The sequence below is a fragment of the Protopterus annectens genome, chromosome 1.part0 (genome assembly GCF_019279795.1).
Source record: "Protopterus annectens isolate FY-2018-M chromosome 1.part0, PAN1.0, whole genome shotgun sequence".
NCBI classification, from domain to species: domain Eukaryota; kingdom Metazoa; phylum Chordata; order Ceratodontiformes; family Protopteridae; genus Protopterus; species Protopterus annectens.
The window spans coordinates 2,223,400-2,238,877 of record NC_056725.1 but is presented as its reverse complement, the minus strand read 5'-3'; the positions used below and the strand labels follow the sequence as shown (position 1 = coordinate 2,238,877).

The following is a 15,478-nucleotide window of genomic DNA, read 5'->3' as shown; positions in this document are numbered from 1 at the left end:
CAACCAAATTCTATACCCTGAGCTCCAAACATTGAATCTTGCAACTTGAATAATCACTTAAATTCCTCCTTAGCATCCCTCAGCAAACCTGTGATGTATGTCATTTTGGAGGCGAGAAGACCTAGTACTAGAAAGTCTTATGCTAACAAATGGAAAAGATTCTGTGCCTGGAATCAATCTCAAGGGATGAGCACAGCAGTGCCCAATTTAGCTCAGATTTTACAATACTTAACTGAGATGCTTCACAAGGGCCTGTCTTTTTCTTCCATAAAAATCCATGCCTCAGCCATTTCAGCTCATTACAACACAGAACCCCCCCCCCTCTTCTCTCATCCTCTGCTAAAGCAGTATCTCAGAGGGGCCAAAAACTTGAGACCACCCAGGAGAGCTCCAACCCCTGCCTGGGACCTTAACTTTGTATTGGAGAAACTTACTCTACCTCCTTTCGAGCCAGCTTCTACTGCAGACCTAAAATTTCTTTCCTGGAAAACAGCCTTCCTTTTAGCAATCACTTTGGCTAGAAGGATTTCTGAATTACAGACCCTTATGGCAGTGGAGCCCTTCATCATCTTTCATGCAGACAGGGTGTCATGCAGGACCAGTCCATCCTTCTTGCCCAAGATGGTATCCAGTGTGGCACTTGATCAGTCCATTCATTTGTCAACTTTCTTTCCCAATCCACAGAACAAGGGGGAGCAAATTCTGCATTCATTGGATGTGCACAGACAACTTAGATTTTACTTGAACAGGACAAAATCTCGAAGAAGATCTGAACAACTGCTGGTAGCATTTGCTACAGGGGCAGAGGGAAAGGCTGTTTCAAAGCAAACCATTTCCAAATGGATAAACCATTGTATTCATTTTTGCTGTAAGCACCATGGAAAACCTATCCCCCAGGGGATCAGATCCCATTCCACCAGGGCTGCATCTTCTTCTGCAGCTTTTCTCAGAGGTGTTCCTACCAGGGGTATTCTAGAAGCTGCTACCTGGAGTTCAGTTCATACTTTCACCAGGCACTATCATTTACCAATTTTCTCTAAATCCAGAGCTGGCTTTGCCACTGCTGTTTTGCAGGGCTTTATAGCCGGTCCTAATGCTGTATATAAATCCATCCTCCCAATCTTAGCTTTGGGAATCTACCCAAATGTATTGACTGCAACAGTGAAACACGAAGAACCTAGTACAGTTGTGTACACTTACCATAAATGTAGATGTTCAAGTGTATTGACTGTTGCAGTCCTGGTTAACCCTCCCTCTAGCCCCCTGTTTTTTCTCTTACTATGCCTCTCTTTTCTTTTGCTACACTTAAAAGCCTTTTTGGTGTATTTTGTTTGGAGGTATATTTTTGTGTTTTAGATTATTTATATATATTTTGTTCCCCTTTTGGGGGGCACCTGACATCTGGGGCAAGAAAATCTGATGTAATGGTGTCGGCTGCATGTTTTATACCCCTGACGTCATGGAAGACGGGACAGCAACTGATGCAGGACCCAAGACTTTGTTAATCAGCCCGACTGAGGGCAACTTGCCAGCAGATTACCCAAATGTAATGACTGCAACAGTGAATACACTCGAACATCCACATTTATGGTAAGTGTACACAACTGTACTTTTCTCTTACCCATGCCTACCTTCTACCATGCTTAACCTATTGTTCCCAAATACTCACAAATCTGAACTCCTCCGTAGTTACCAATTTAGAATCAACCTACCACAAAATAGCTAGATTTGCAGCTCAACAAAAATATAAATCTCACCACTGTCTCTCACTAAAATACCTGAACTGGCCTGAACTACCTCTCCTGTTACTATAATCTCAACTCCAAATCATACACTCCATCCTATATCAGCCTCATTTCTACCCAAGTCTGTCTTCTCTCATCTCTCACTACTCCCCTACTAGACTAAGACCTACTAAAAATTCATAAACCCAAATCCAACACAGGGTGCAACTTGTATAGCTACCATCCCTCTATTTCATGGAACAAACTCCCACTGAAAATAAGGTCCCTGACTAACCCCAAATAATTTAAGCTGGCAACCAAAGACCACTTTAAAAAACACTGGTCCTGCCATTGTTCTCACCCTTCGTGATTATTACCTACCTTTTATAGTACAGTCAAACTAACTTACTAAAACTTACTATTAACTACTTCATCCTATGCAACCTCCAAAGCTTCTGTACTCTGCTTCCTGAAATTTTTATGTAACCTTTTAAGTTTCTACTACTCTGCATACAAAACCTTATATTTACTCAACTCTCTTTTTAAAGCAAAACATAAAACTTATTCTACTTTTTTACATGTTCTCCTTTTTGTTTATAGTACTGTTTTATCTGTCAACATTATACTTGTATGTAGCTCAGGTATTTTTAACTACCAAAATTCTCTATTGCTGTTTTTATTGAAATGTATTATTGCATTGTATATCTTTGCAGCTTTTCTCCCCGGACCTCCGCTGAAAAAGGGCAAAAGCTCAGCCAGACACTCTGTCAACAAATATAAAATAAATACATAATAAATAAAAATTACCAACATTTCTGACCCCAGTACCTCTGGTGACAATGAGTTTGTTCCAAAAAGTCAGATTTGGTGAATTGAGGGCAGTATCACTCCTGATGGTGCCATCCCTGCTCTTGACATCATATTCCTTTGAGTTTTCATTGTTGAGAATCTCATCACTGCATCTGCTATGAAGAGATCTCTTGGCATTGAAGCCTGTAAACGTTGTCACTGTTACCATGTTAGATGTGAGGCCATAGGTAACAATGCCCTCTATATCAGAAGGTATTTGGAAGTCGACTCTTGACACAAAAGTTAGAGTTTTCAATGCAGTGGTATCCCCAAACCTGGGCTGCTGTCTCAGTTTGCAACCCTGGTTCTGTCTAGCTGTCCAGTTTGACTTTCAGGTCCTATCTCAACACTCATTCAGTGCCTTACTTCCCCCAGTCAGCCGTCAGCTAATTATTTGTAAGTGGCAGCACACATCAAAAAGATTGTAGTAGCTGGTTGGACCTGTTAGCCAAACTGTTCATTTCTAGTCTTGCGTATTGTGATAAGTGCTAAAAAGCTTGTATATGTTGTGAATATGTAAAATAGTCATTGCTGTTTTAATAAAGTACATAATCTCTAATTCTTTGTGAGATGCTGAAGTTTATAGTGTGTTTTATGCTGAGCTGTCATGTTGTTATGAATAACAGCTAACTGTTTGCCTCCATCTTTGTTGAATCCTGGCATTACTGATCTGACCAGTGAATACTTAAGGGAAGAATTAAGGTGTCTTTAACTTGGTGTCAGAGCTGGGATTTTTTTGATGAAAAAAGCAATGAAAATGCCCCATCAGTTATAAAATTGCACCACACAAACTCTGGTGAACCTAAATGTTCAATTGATTTTTTTTTTTTTACTGAAAACCACAAAGTATTGCTTTTATTGAATTTAATTTGTTTAACCCACTGGAGCCATTTGACTTCTGAACCTTTTGCTTGCTAGACTGGAAATAATAGGTTTGCATGATTTCATGTGGGAACCAAATTAGAAAAGGAAATTGCTAAAATCCAAGTAAATATACTTCCTTGTGCAAAGGGAAGTAAAGTGGAAGCCATGTACAGCTCCTTTTCATTCACAGAGGGCTGGAGTTTTTGCATGCAGCAATGAGTTAACTTGGAAAAAACATTTTGTACCAAAAAGAAGTATAATACATGAAAGGGCATACTTCTACAAATGTGTACAAGCAAAAGGTAAATGCTTTGAAGTGTTTGTGAGGTGACTGAATGGTAGAAGAATGCTGGTTTAATGGCACAAAAGATGAACAAGTATCAAGCAAAATTATATTTATGTTGGCTGATGTGGAATTGTTTTAAAAGTTGACAGTTTGAATTGAATGTGACTTTAGAAGAAGCAAGACAATCATTACAGGGATGGCATTTGTAAAAAGTGTTAATTTAAACTTGGCAATTGATGTGTGGTTGAGGTAAAATGTAGCTAGTTAATGGCAAGTTTCGAGGCATAATAGTAGTCAAGTTACGTGAATGTTTGAGAGGCAGAGCTGATAGTAATCGGGCAAATGCATGAGATGCGACTGTTGCCACAATACGTGAAACGTGTGTGCTGCACATGATAGGATATGCAAGAGAGTGGACCATACTGCTGCTGTTTATAAAACTGCGCCAGTTAAAGATGTTGCTTTTGAAAATAAGAAAAACTAAAAATAATGCACAGAATGCATTTTTCCTGGGTTCAGTAATTACTATCTCTAATGCCAAAGCAGACTGCTGAGTTAAAAGATAGATACCAAGGCTGATCTTACTGTGATATCAGGTGCTACATATAAAAGTTTCTCAGTGTGTCCACAGTTGTATGAATCAGAGACTGAAATTCATACTTATGCAGACAAAGTCAAATGCATGGATAGATTTTTGGCCATGTTTGAGTGGAAGGGTTACAGGTTTGAATTCTAGCATTATGTTGGTTGGTTGCTCTGTATGTAATTAATCTACTCAGCAAAGCTGTGTCGTGTGAAATGGGCTTAGTTTCATGAATAAATTAAAGTCCCTAAAGAAATGTTTGGTGAAGCTGACCTGTTTGATGGTGAACTAGTAAAGATGAAGCTAAAACCAAATGCTCTTCCATATGCCTTGGTCACTCCCAGGAGGGTGCCATTTCTTATGGTGATACAAAGCCTTGACATCAGGACCAGCCTTTGGCCAACTTGGTACCATAACCAAAAGGTCTCCACAGCCCCCCCCCACACCCAGTGGTACCACCATCCTGGTTTACCTATACCATCCAGATTACTGGAAAAGCTCCTCTGCTAGAGCGGCACCCTAGGTGCCCGCCTAGTTGGCCTATGCCTAAAGCCGGCTATGCTAAAACATGTAACTGAACCAACTAAGGGGTGTGTTGCCATGATCCCAGTAAACAAAAAGAATGATTGGGTATGATGGTGCTGATTTAAAAAAAAAAAAAAAAAAAAAAAAAAAAGCACAGTGATGATGATTTACATGAAAGGTTCATATTGCATGCATTAGAAGGAAGATGTAGCACCCAAGCCTGTTAATGTAAAAGTGTTTTCTGTACTGGATGCTTCAACTGGATTTTGGCAAATACCTTTAGATAAAGTCAAAAAGCTGGCAATCTTCCTTACACTTGTGTGAAGATTTTGTTTTAAAAGGTTGCTAATTTGGTGTAACCTCAGAACTTGAAATCTTTTTGCATTAAATTATTTTATTTACTCAAGGATCTGAATGGTGATGGGGTGGTACTATGGATAACATTCTGGTATGAGGTCCTGACAAAGGAGCACATGCTTTGAGATTAGAGGAGTGCTGCAAGCCATCTTAATTTTTGGGAGTGAAGCTAAACCAAGACAAATACTGCTTTACTAAAATAGTTAAGTATTTGGACATTCCATAAGCGCTAGTCATATAACCAAAGTTACAAGATCCCTCTTGTGTAACTTAAAGCAAGCTCTAGGCATGATAGACTAATAGAGCACATTTGTATTTCACCTTTCAACAGTGCTTTACCCTTTAATAGACTTGTTAAAGAAAAATGTGGTGTGGTCCTTGGGAAATGCTGAATCCCAAGCATGTAGCAACATAAAGGAATTACTGACAAAAGCTGCAGTGCAATGATGTCACTAAACATACAGTAGTGAGTGAGATGCTATTTTTTATGGCCTAGATGTAAATGTTACTTCAGGTTAGTGAACAAGTGTGGTATGTTGTATGAATTTTTAATGGGACTAGTTGTTTATGGTCAGTCTGGAAGTGGAAAATGCCAAATCCTAAAAAGTATCTGGAGAACTTTTCAAAGGCCAACACACTTGCAAGGTACACTTTTTTTTTTCAATCTGCAGATATCTCTTATCAGCTTCTGCCAGCATTCTGGAGCAACAGACAACAGGATTTCATATCTAAGGGGGATATTTCAGATGTCATAGGCAGAATGATATAGGCGCAATGGAGAGAAATTCCTAAAGAAGGTATTATTAGGTTTCTTTCAGCCCCAACACTCTGGGTGCACTTGGTAAGTGGGCAATGATAGTAATGCCACAGAGGAGAGAAAATGTAATATTTCATAGCTGAAGTTGCAGATTTAGCCCTTTTGTCTGGTTTTAACCTCAAGTCTGGAGCTTTAAAGAAATCAAGCTGCGTGCCACCTGGGAGAATGCAGTCTCCTTCTCTGCCCTGTTCATCAAGTCAAAAGGAAATTTTTATTGAATGTGTCCACCATCCCCCAGCAATGAAAAGTCATCTTTACCAACTCACCACCATTCTGCAATTTCTTCTCTGTTTGTACAGTTAATCCTTATTAGTCCTGGTGGCGGGAAATTATATTCTTTCATGCCCCTATTGATACAGGAACCCTTCTAGTTTTAGCCAAGGTGGTCTCCATGGCTGAAGTGACAGCTGACCTAATCTCAGAGCCTTTTGCAACCAGATGTTATGGTGGGAGATATCAGAAGGGTTTGATGTTACTTAGTAAAGCTTCCTCTTAGGCAACCATTTGAAGTGTTAGGACCCTCTAGAGAGAGTCCCAAAATGCGGAAACTGAATGGCAGAAAGAACGGACTTACATATGCTAAGTCCATTTCTTGGAGTTTTCCCTTTTCTCCGAGGTATGGCAATTTTGTAGTTGGTATATATAATTTCAGAGGGTGTGGGGGTGCAGGAGGTGCTCCCCCCCCCCCCCGGAAAATTGTTTTAAGGAAAATGGTTTATTTCGAGATTTGCTCTTTTGTGTTTTCAGTCTTATTCCGGCTTTTCAGGCAGTTGGTATTTTGAATGACGACTTTTCAGTAAGGAGCCTCATTGTAACAGGTGTACTTTGTCAGCTGAAAAAGCTTCTTTAGTCAGAAGGATTGCAGTTTGTCTTGAGCTAGGACACCAGGATTATTTGGATCCGAGTTGTACCATGGTTGTGATACCTATGTCCAGTATTTCTGTTCACAGTGTCCTTTTGGAGAGCAGGATTGTGGCCCAGCTCCATCTGGCAAAGCACTTCCTACAGAGTGTTCCTCATCTTCACTTGACTTTGAAAAACCTTTATCCAGCTTGGTAGACTGGACTTCATGAATGAGCAGTTTGCCCATCTCCCTAAAAAAAAAAAAAAAAAAAAAATTGGTGCAATATCTGGAGATCTCCAATGCATTGCCTTAGCTCCTGGGAATGAAAGGCTTATAGTTATTAAGCAAATACCTGCCAAGTAGATTGATAACTACATTGTCTTTTGCTACCAAGCTGTGATCTACCCTTTGAAAAATTGCTGCTTTCAGAAGCCACTGTGTTGGAGATGCAGCTGTTTTTGTTTCTTGCTTCATTGTAGACATTTGTGGCATAGTTGCTTTGTGTTTACATGATTTAGCGTCTTGAGAAGCTTAATTTTAATATATCAGTTGATCTATAAGGATTCTTTCTGCCAGGTTGTTTACTATTCTCCCCTCCGACCCCCTGTGTATGGACATAACCCTCTGTCCGTTGGCTGGTTATGATTTCATGGAGGTTCAAAAAGTATGTATCTGCGCATTCTTTTATGTTGTCCTCTTTGTTTCCTGTCATGCGTGTTGTGTTCATTCAGTGGATGGAATTCAAACCTGAGTAACACAAGGGCTAGATGTTTTATTGTATTCAGTCCAGAATGTCATGGCATGTGCCAGCAGGAGACGCATGCAAGGCAAGGCGGTACATGCACCACAAATTCAAGCATGAGAAAGAAGAGGAAATCTTATCAGCTGCCCATTGCAGATGTCCCACTCCTTGCAGGTTAGCTGATACACTGACTACATATCTAATATATTCAGTGCATTCACACACAACTAAGAAATTAACGGAAACATACTGTCTGAATTAGGTTATTAGTTGTGAGTAAATTAGGAAAAACTAGTTGCATGGTAACAAACAGTTGTACAGACATGGTTCTGAGAAGCAGACTGCAAAGTTTCAGGCTTATGGACATTGGAGGTAAAGAAGACGATTAGGGAGTGAAGTCATCTCTACTGGGGTGTAGCAGACTGGTGTGAAATTCATGAAAAAATAAACTTGCATTGTGTAGATCAGCATTAAGTCCCTTATACGTACGTACACACACACACACGCACCAAAGGAGGTATCATAGAGAAATGAATACTTCATTTACTCTGAGGAGCATGGCGTTCTATCCAACAAATGTGATTTGTATATTTGATAAAGAAAGGGGGAAACCATAAACCACTGTCGCTGTAACATTTATCCTACGGGTTGGTTGGTGAGAATGCATTGTATCACCTTGAGGAAGGAGTTGAAGTTACTGCTGTGTGATAATGGAGACACGATAATGATTATGCAGCAGCTTATAGCAGTGACATAGTGTACAATGTTTGCGATGTTAAAGCCATCAAAAATTTATCAGAAAGAAAAGCATAATAACATGCAAATTAAGTCATAATTACACCAACAAATCATCACGTAGCAAACCACACCGTAAAAGTCCTTAAATCAGTATGTACTGTACAATTGTCATGTACAGTACAAGCTGTAGATGTCCAACATATAGAAAAGCCATGGATGCAATGATGTATAGAAAAGATAAGATCTTTTTTTAGTCCTTTTATAATAGCAGTAATACACATCTAGGTGTGGGTAATGCTGAATTTACTTATGACTGGCTTTGTTTGATCACTTGGACTTCACCCCTGTGATCATTCCACACCAGCCATAAGTAAATCCAGCATTACTTACATTCAGTTTTAGTTTATTGTTAAAATATACATCAGTCTTCCATCACTAATACATGGTTGCGCTCACTTGAAGGTAGAATTAAGTCCAAGAAAATAATGGAAAGGAAGAGTTATGAGTGGGCTGTTTGGAGATTTACACTTCAAGTTCAGCAATCAGCAACAAGGAAGATGGCACAATAAATAACATGGGGTAAGGGGTCTGTACTGAAGTAAGAGGCAAGAGAAGTAAGTGGGTGCAGAATGTCTAGATGTAGATGTACATATATAGATAGATGTACATATGTATATCTGAGAGTTCTGGCAATGTTTTGGAACATTTTGATAGAGGTGGCAATATTATTTCTTACCAGGAATCTTTACACTTGTGTGAGAAAGTGTTAGTATATTTTGAGTAGCCTGTTAGCAAGCCTGACCTGCAGTTATGTATTCAAGCAAGTTTGTAGCATAGAAGGATGAAGCCCTGACTTTGCCCCATATGACCCATGTTGAAGTAGCTGTACACAAAGATGAAAGAGTCATCCTAGGGTGTGGAAGCAAGCTGGTTTTGTTTGCTTGTCCATGGAGTGGGGGGTGCAGTTTGACTTGCTATCATGTGTAGGCCAAAGCAGTGTTGAGGAATAAAAAGAAAGGACTGATGCAACAACATCCCTAGAGGGAGCTAGGAGTGTTTTGCATATATGCATGTTCTCCCTCCCAAGTAATATAGATTATATACATAATGGCTGCTGCTCCTGCTGCAGGGAAGCATTTGGGTAGGAAAGGAAGGGGACTGCATGATAGGTAAAATTCTCATTTTTTCAAACCCAAGTAACCTCTGTGGAATCTAATAGGCATATAAGACTCCTGCTATGGTCAGAGAACAAATTGTACATAGGATGTTTGCTCTGCTTGGAGGATAAATGTTGCTGGCTCTCACCCGGTGTACTTTGTCAGCTGAAAAAGCTTCTTTAGTCAGAAGGATTGCAGTTTGTCTTGAGCTAGGACACCAGGATTATTTGGATCCGAGTTGTACCATGGTTGTGATACCTATGTCCAGTATTTCTGTTCACAGTGTCCTTTTGGAGAGCAGGATTGTGGCCCAGCTCCATCTGGCAAAGCACTTCCTACAGAGTGTTCCTCATCTTCCTTGACTTTGAAAAACCTTTATCCAGCTTGGTAGACTGGACTTCATGAATGAGCAGTTTGCCCATCTCCCTAAAAAAAAAAAAAAAAAAAAAATTGGTGCAATATCTGGAGATCTCCAATGCATTGCCTTAGCTCCTGGGAATGAAAGGCTTATAGTTATTAAGCAAATACCTGCCAAGTAGATTGATAACTACATTGTCTTTTGCTACCAAGCTGTGATCTACCCTTTGAAAAATTGCTGCTTTCAGAAGCCACTGTGTTGGAGATGCAGCTGTTTTTGTTTCTTGCTTCATTGTAGACATTTGTGGCATAGTTGCTTTGTGTTTACATGATTTAGCGTCTTGAGAAGCTTAATTTTAATATATCAGTTGATCTATAAGGATTCTTTCTGCCAGGTTGTTTACTATTCTCCCCTCCGACCCCCTGTGTATGGACATAACCCTCTGTCCGTTGGCTGGTTATGATTTCATGGAGGTTCAAAAAGTATGTATCTGCGCATTCTTTTATGTTGTCCTCTTTGTTTCCTGTCATGCGTGTTGTGTTCATTCAGTGGATGGAATTCAAACCTGAGTAACACAAGGGCTAGATGTTTTATTGTATTCAGTCCAGAATGTCATGGCATGTGCCAGCAGGAGACGCATGCAAGGCAAGGCGGTACATGCACCACAAATTCAAGCATGAGAAAGAAGAGGAAATCTTATCAGCTGCCCATTGCAGATGTCCCACTCCTTGCAGGTTAGCTGATACACTGACTACATATCTAATATATTCAGTGCATTCACACACAACTAAGAAATTACTTGAAACATACTGTCTGAATTAGGTTATTAGTTGTGAGTAAATTAGGAAAAACTAGTTGCATGGTAACAAACAGTTGTACAGACATGGTTCTGAGAAGCAGACTGCAAAGTTTCAGGCTTATGGACATTGGAGGTAAAGAAGACGATTAGGGAGTGAAGTCATCTCTACTGGGGTGTAGCAGACTGGTGTGAAATTCATGAAAAAATAAACTTGCATTGTGTAGATCAGCATTAAGTCCCTTATACGTACGTACACACACACACACGCACCAAAGGAGGTATCATAGAGAAATGAATACTTCATTTACTCTGAGGAGCATGGCGTTCTATCCAACAAATGTGATTTGTATATTTGATAAAGAAAGGGGAAACCATAAACCACTGTCGCTGTAACATTTATCCTACGGGTTGGTTGGTGAGAATGCATTGTATCACCTTGAGGAAGGAGTTGAAGTTACTGCTGTGTGATAATGGAACCGCGATAATGATTATGCAGCAGCTTATAGCAGTGACATAGTGTACAATGTTTGCGATGTTAAAGCCATCAAAAATTTATCAGAAAGAAAAGCATAATAACATGCAAATTAAGTCATAATTACACCAACAAATCATCACGTAGCAAACCACACCGTAAAAGTCCTTAAATCAGTATGTACTGTACAATTGTCATGTACAGTACAAGCTGTAGATGTCAACATATAGAAAAGCCATGGATGCAATGATGTATAGAAAAGATAAGATCTTTTTTAGTCCTTTTATAATAGCAGTAATACATCTAGGTGTGGGTAATGCTGAATTTACTTATGACTGGCTTTGTTTGATCACTTGGACTTCACCCCTGTGATCATTCCACACCAGCCATAAGTAAATCCAGCATTACTTACATTCAGTTTTAGTTTATTGTTAAAATATACATCAGTCTTCCATCACTAATACATGGTTGCGCTCACTTGAAGGTAGAATTAAGTCCAAGAAAATAATGGAAAGGAAGAGTTATGAGTGGGCTGTTTGGAGATTTACACTTCAAGTTCAGCAATCAGCAACAAGGAAGATGGCACAATAAATAACATGGGGTAAGGGGTCTGTACTGAAGTAAGAGGCAAGAGAAGTAAGTGGGTGCAGAATGTCTAGATGTAGATGTACATATGTATATCTGAGAGTTCTGGCAATGTTTTGGAACATTTTGATAGAGGTGGCAATATTATTTCTTACCAGGAATCTTTACACTTGTGTGAGAAAGTGTTAGTATATTTTGAGTAGCCTGTTAGCAAGCCTGACCTGCAGTTATGTATTCAAGCAAGTTTGTAGCATAGAAGGATGAAGCCCTGACTTTGCCCCATATGACCCATGTTGAAGTAGCTGTACACAAAGATGAAAGAGTCATCCTAGGGTGTGGAAGCAAGCTGGTTTTGTTTGCTTGTCCATGGAGTGGGGGGTGCAGTTTGACTTGCTATCATGTGTAGGCCAAAGCAGTGTTGAGGAATAAAAAGAAAGGACTGATGCAACAACATCCCTAGAGGGAGCTAGGAGTGTTTTGCATATATGCATGTTCTCCCTCCCAAGTAATATAGATTATATACATAATGGCTGCTGCTCCTGCTGCAGGGAAGCATTTGGGTAGGAAAGGAAGGGGACTGCATGATAGGTAAAATTCTCATTTTTTCAAACCCAAGTAACCTCTGTGGAATCTAATAGGCATATAAGACTCCTGCTATGGTCAGAGAACAAATTGTACATAGGATGTTTGCTCTGCTTGGAGGATAAATGTTGCTGGCTCTCACCCTGTAGAGGGAATGAATAGAGCAGCTGAGTTCAACAGTGGGAGCCATGCCGTAGACTATATGAGTTTTAAAAAGTCTCTATTTCTTTGTCTGTTTTCACTTGCGCTTCTCCTCTTGATTTTTGCACATCTGTTTGTATGAGCTGTAATAGCATAATGCAGTAATTTTTTGCTTGAAATTAATTTTCTTCGTGGCTGAGAAACATATATTTGCTTTTGCAGCAGGTCACTGTGTCAACATTCAGGATACAGATATGAACGTTGTGCGACTGTGTTTTGAAACAAAATATCTGGACAAGCATGGTCGTTGGGAACATCTGAACCCAGTGCTGTCAGAGCCTGTGTACGACAAGAGTACGTAAGAGAGGACCGATTTTATTTGTACATTAAAAAAGGGGTGGTGGCAACTGTATAAACTTTTTTGCAGTCTGGCCTTGTCAAATCATTAATTTACAAAGCATACTTTGTTCAACATTTTCTCCTTTAATTGTTTAGAATTTGTTTCATTACTTAAATGATCTTTTCTTTTGCATGTGGCAATGACCCATACCTGAAGCTTATTGCTGACACTTGCTTAGTGTAAGTCACATGCTTAACTGCTCATCTTGCCTTGTCCCTCTTAATAGCCTGCTTCACTTTAGACTTACTGAGACTTATTTTGCTTCACTTGATTGTGCTTAATGTGTGATATCAGTTATAATACAAGTTGTAGTAATTTGCAATGCCCACGTGTGCTTGTGAGTATGCCTGTGTGCATTAATTGCATAGCTTTGACCAAAACTAATTATACTCTGAGCATTTTTGCCCTGAATTCATGCACTAATACACAACTACCAACCAGTATTATCAGATTCAGATGCTTTATAACTCTTTCCCAAAACACATCACTGCTTTCCTCTTGTAAAAGTTAATTGGCTTCCTGCACCAACCTGAACCACCTTCTCGTTGTCTACCTTTCTATTCAGACTAGTCATTCAACATAAATGTTCTCCACTGGCTTCCAGACTAGTAGTTACAGCCTCTGCCCTCTTCCTCAAAGGAGCTAATGAGGAAGTAGTCTCATTTAAAAGACCCCTCCTTCAGATCTTCAGCTGGAGAAAAAACATTCTTTAATATTGCACCCACCTGCCGTTGTGTGTGTGTGAAACAGGATCAATCTCTTCCATCCTCAAAAATAAACAAACCCCACCTCTTTGCTAAAGTAGATACAGATGATTTACAGATCCTGGATGATAGTATTTCAGATTACAATATTAACTGCAATATTTCTGTGACCACACATCATTAAATATTCAGGTGGACTTTTTTTGTCAAACTTAGCATTGTATTGGATCTGTGTTAATGTGTTGTATTAGTATTATGTATGTTTATATCTGCACGTGATGTTAGCTACTGCCTGAGTTTGGGCCTATGCTTAACAAGACCTTTTGATCAGCCTGCTTAGCCAGTTAAACATTTCAATTATGTAATGAATGCTGTCGTCTAATAAAGATGGGTTGTCTCCAGTGTAACAGTGGTCCTTGATGGGTACTTCTACAGTCAGCTTAGTGACATTTACCATGCTGTAAGTTTTAATTGTCCATTTATACTTGACATTTGTGTTTTCTGTAGTTTGGTTTTGTAGACGTTTTTCAGATTTTCTTTTTGTATCTTGTATCTCATCCAAGGGAAAGAATATTGAAAGTATCTAAAGCATATAGTTTCTGGATAAAAAAGCTTGTGAGCGTCTTCAGCTGAAGTTTTGAATGTGACAGTGGACCTTACCTTATTTTGTAAGGTGTGAACCCCAGCCACATGGAGGCACTGATGGAATGCCTTTATGGGCTACCTTCTGCAGCTTAAGACAAGTAGGATGGAACAAGGCCAACAATAAATGAGTTGTTCTTAGGCAGCCTTATAGGCTCTCAGCTCCTTTCAGACCGGTCCACAAAAAATCTTTTCAAAACTTTAATAGAGGTCAGCGGCCAAGATTTTCACACTTATGTCACTCTGGTCATAGTTTGAATAGCAAATGTATTTTTGTTTAGAAAAAAAAAAAATTTCCTGAAAGGTAACTTAAATTTTAGGTTAGGATATGTGGATGGAGCTGTTGACATCCTATTTGGTGGGTTAATCTTCATGTTTTGAAGATGTACATATTTTTTGTGAGTTTGTTCTAAGTTAAAATTGGGTGGGTTGTTATGAAAATGCATTTTGTTTTGTTTGAGGATTTCCATTAAATGTGCCATTGGTTCAAATGGCTGTGAGAAGAAGCAACTGTACAAAAGATGCCTACCGTACATTAGTGTGTGCATGTAAGACACACGTTTGCCATATACATTCAAAAAGAAAAAAAAACTGTCATATATACACACACTGCTCAAGAAAAAAACAGCACAAAAAACGTTCTGAATGAAAAACGCAGAAAGTCCAGGAATAGATGCATAGCCCAACTTTAATGGCTGACAGGCCAAGTCACTTCACCAGCAAAACCAGGTTTTGCCTCATCCTCATCATCAAAATGTTGCATCCTTCAGCTTATCCCGGTCAGGGGTCACCACAGTGGAACTCTGGTCCGCTAAAGTTTGGTAGTGGATATTTACGTGCCGAGTTACCAGCCCTGACGCACAACCTTCAACGAAGGCACTCCCATTCACACATGCCTCCACACAGAAGGCGCTGTAGCTGAGAATCGAACGGGACAACGTCTTGCTGTGAGGCGATGAAGTTAAAACAAAGGTTATAGCCGTAATTATGTACCCACACACAGACTGGTTCAACAGTACCGTATATTTCTGGAGACACCGATATGATGAAGTATTTAGCTGTTTGGATTAAAAAGGCATATGTTATGACAGCTTAAATCTGTGAAAAGAGACTGAACAGTAGACATTTCAGAAACTGAGAAACTTGCCAGTTCTTATTTATGGATAGTAAGATGGAAGCAGTGAAAATGTCTTTACTCCCTTTAGTTTTATATGTGGTCCAGCATATTTTTATGGAGCAGAGGAGAAGTTGTGGATACTAATTAATAAAGAGTTGGACTGTATATGGAAGGGGAAAAGGGCAAATGTCA

The 15,478-nt window shown here is 39.4% G+C and overlaps 1 protein-coding gene across 1 annotated transcript in view; it reads left to right on the top strand.

Annotated features, from left to right (window-relative positions):
* The window catches only part of LOC122806960 (transcription factor RelB-like), a 485,885-nt gene that overhangs the window by 147,515 nt on the left and 322,892 nt on the right, over positions 1-15,478 (top strand). The window contains exon 4 of the mRNA XM_044077851.1: positions 12,646-12,777. Within this exon, the coding sequence (XP_043933786.1) occupies positions 12,646-12,777 (132 nt within the window). The remainder of the gene's footprint in view (positions 1-12,645; positions 12,778-15,478) is intronic.